Source organism: Diadema setosum, chromosome 13, assembly GCF_964275005.1.
Source record: "Diadema setosum chromosome 13, eeDiaSeto1, whole genome shotgun sequence".
NCBI classification, from domain to species: domain Eukaryota; kingdom Metazoa; phylum Echinodermata; class Echinoidea; order Diadematoida; family Diadematidae; genus Diadema; species Diadema setosum.
In genome coordinates, this window is record NC_092697.1 from 27,554,495 (window position 1) to 27,558,193 (window position 3,699).

Genomic DNA, 3,699 nt, shown 5'->3' on the forward strand with positions numbered 1-3,699 from the left:
TTCCACATCCAGTGGCAGATTGAAGCGTTGTATCATGCAACTGTACAGTCCCAAGATGATGTCAGCACACGCGTTCTTTACGTCATTAAAGGCTCCAAACCACTGTTTCTGATTGGGACGATACATTTCACTATATATGACGTCACCTTTTAGCTCCTGTCATCCTCGATATAACCAATGCCCCGGACCAATACGTTGTCTTTCCCACCGTTCTCTTTAGAATGGTTTCAGTTTGGTCATGTCTCCTCTGCCGAGGTCGCGGTTAGAACCCCACAGGGACCACGTCAAATAGGCAAGCATCTGTTCCCTGGGCCAGAACGGCGTTAAGATGGCCTTACTGGGCGGTTTTCGGCATCCTTGGTACCACGTGGAATTGCCCAATGTGCGTAGCGTTTGGGCAGTTCCCCTGAACATGTGAGGTATAGTCCTACACAAATCCTGCACATGAATCGGATAAGTGTTTACCACTTCAAAGTCGCGACCCCACTCGAAGTACTTCTTGTACGACTCGTGATCGACATTCAGCTTCCTCAGAAATGTGGCCAACTCTTTCAGTGATGAGAAATCGGAGAGATGAATGAAAGAGTTTGGGGGCCCAAGTTTTTCGAAGTCTTTCTTCGGTGCGCCATAAATGACAGGGACGACGCCCTGTCCAAGTGTCTGCTCCCAGAACTTTTCCGTGATGTACTCGTGACATTCAGAGTTGGCGAGCGTCATATAAAATTTGTACTGTCGTAGCATGCGATTACATCTTTTTGACCGCTGAGGAAGACATTGCATTTTTCCGCACTTGCCATATTGATCTAAAGGTAACAGACGATTCAATTGTTCGACAAGTGGGACGCGCGGCCAGAAAATTTGCGCGCAGTTGCTGGCCATCCATGCAACCAATTTGGTTTTATTTTGACTGTAGGTCTGGTCAAACTCCTCTTGCGTCAAAGGCACCACTCTTCGCCGATAGTGACCGAAAGGGATCGGAATATCGGAATCGGATCGATACGTCATAATTTTGTGATATTTCAGATCGGCCACTCTCAGGTCGCGATTCCAGTTGACCACGCGAAGCGGCGTCTCGGTGCTGTAGTAGAACCAAGTCTGGCCTTCCTCGGGCTCCATGGCAACCAGATCAGATAGTCTGCCTTCGAACGCTTTCGGGAGCGCGCCAAAGATGACGGCATCCTTGCCGCGGAAGTGTGACACGTTCGTGCCTATCGTAAAACGGATGGCGCAGTCTTCGACTGGACAGAATATGTCTGCCGCGTGTTTGTGCACACGGCTCCGCATGAGAAGATGATACCACGACGAGAGTTCCGGCCACAGTCTCATGTCCGTTAGGTTGCCAAATATGTGCACCCTCTTCACGCATTCGTTTGGCGGTTCGGTGAAGGGTTCAAAGACGATTGGTTCCGAGACATCACGTCTGTCGCCGTGCACTTCGTCCTGGTATTTTGAAAAGCGCAGTAGTGTCTTTGTCTGGAAGAGGGAGTTGCAGAAGAAGACCAAAATAACAAGAAGAATCAGGAGCACGGACCGCTGCTTCAGCGAAATCTGGAAAGAAAAGAGCAAACCTACAAACATCAGACGACAAAACATGCAAATATGATTAATCTTCGACTAATGCACGCCCTCAGGTCAATACCGAAACGTGTTTAACTTCCTGCTCTACAAGGTATAAGCCTGCGAGTACCAGACTATTCGACATCTTTAGTTTAATGTTGTATATAATACATGTGAGAGCCTAGATCAAAGCATCTAAAACAACAACAACAACAACAGCAGCAGCAGCAGCAGCAACAACAACAACAGCTTAAGACTATTATTTCACTGACAAAAATCTTCCAATTATATCACCGATTGCCGTAAATAGATAGCTGATTTATCGGAGTCGTTCCACGAGACCGACAATCACGAGTCATACAGCCCACGAGTTATATAGACATTGGAAATAAAAGGTTCATAAGTCATACAGTCCACGAGTTCGACACTGGGCAAGTTAGGCCCATGAGTTCAACACTATAATAGGTAAAAAAACAGCCCACAGGTATGAGTTTGTGTCGGTCTCGTGGTCCGTGTGTGCTTAGTGTCGAATTCATGAGCTGTATTACACTCGTGGGCTGTATGTGTGACTCGTGGGTTTATGACTCGTGGGTGTAGGCTCTCGTGACGTGCACCCGCTTTATTATCCTGGTGCCTCTAAAAGGAATGTATAATGTATCTGTATTTGATCTACTAGTAGTTTATGTGTGTTTGTGTGTGTATGTGTGTGTGTGTGTGTGTGGTTTGCATGTGATTTCAAAGGATTCATTTTTCGCATTACTGTACAGTGTATTACATATCATATCACAAAAATGTGTCTGCATAGGAATGTAATTGAATAATTTAGGGTTATCCTCGTCATTGAGTCATTATTCTAACCGTCAATATATATGTTTCTATCATAGTCTGGGCATGGCAGCAATGCGCAAGTACTGCGGAGAAAAACTCACTGTTGTCTGCAGTGTAATATCAACGCGAATCTTGGATGAAGACACACAACTATGTTGCTGAAGCAATTCTGGGCACCGAAGTAAACGCAACATAATTGTCATTGCCACACTGGCATACTTTAAATTTACAAAATTCAACATGATATTGATAATCACCATCAACATGAGACAATCACAATACTAGAAATCGTTTTATTCCATTTTCTGCACATTCATTTTTTCAGCGCTTCCAACTTGTGAGTTGTGATTAGAATTCTGCAATATCATTTTAAGTCGAAATGCCATTTCAAACGATTTATTGCACACAGCGATGACTTTTACATTCAGTGACACTGAAATAAAGTGACATAGATCCAGTCAACATTCGTAAGTGCCTACCCTAATGTACAGCTCTAATTGGTGTAGAACGTAGTGTCTACTACTAAGATGTCTGACACAAATGCCCGTAACTTACCCTTCTCTTGCGGCAAAGCAGACTTCTGTAAGTCGATCTGAGAAATCCCATATTTGCCAAATTAATAATGACGGTTCACATGAAATTCTTGAGATCTTACAGAGACGTCGCTAAGAGGCACTTTTCTCCAACCATCTCATTGTGATAATGCACGATAAAGCAGACCTGATAGATGCATGGTATCTACTACGGTATACTACACACTGCATCACCTTACTGAATTGAATAAGTCTCAAGACATGCAAGAAATAAAGCGATACATGCCGTTATTGAATTTAGGCTCGATATTACAGACCAAGTCCATCGTCAAACGTTGTGTGCCTTGCCTCGGATTCAACACTTTATGAGCTCCAAAATAATGACTAAGGCAGTGACTGTGCGACACACAAAAAATGAGATATTATTTAGGTCATGCACCCCCTCAATTAAGTTTTCATCAATTGATTTCCGATTCAAAATTTGCTAGGTTTAGTTGTATTAAACATAATTATATTCTACCATGAGCGTATCATAGGAAATAGGAAGAAAAAAGTCTGTATGAGCAGTCTACGTAGGTTATCGATCGGTTTCCTTGTCAATACACAAGATATAAAGAAATCAACAACAACAAAAACCCACCGCGCGAGCAAGAAGCATTTAGCTGCCGCAGGTGCGCATACTCTCACACAACCTGAGCACACAGGTGCATTGGCCTACCACGTACACGCCGTCGGCCAATACACTCTTGCCGTTTGTGGGTTGGCGTGCAAATCAGCCTGT

At 44.0% G+C, this 3,699-nt stretch overlaps 1 protein-coding gene across 1 annotated transcript; it reads right to left on the reverse strand.

Moving 5' to 3' along the window:
* On the reverse strand, positions 1-2,991 carry LOC140236538 (alpha-(1,3)-fucosyltransferase 7-like). The gene is made up of 2 exons (XM_072316463.1): positions 2,941-2,991; positions 1-1,548 (listed from the first exon to the last, which is right to left on the reverse strand). The coding sequence occupies exons 1-2, from the start codon at positions 2,989-2,991 to the stop codon at positions 217-219; spliced, it is 1,383 nt and encodes a 460-aa protein (XP_072172564.1). The 3' UTR covers positions 1-216.
* Between the last annotated feature and the right edge of the window lie 708 nt (positions 2,992-3,699).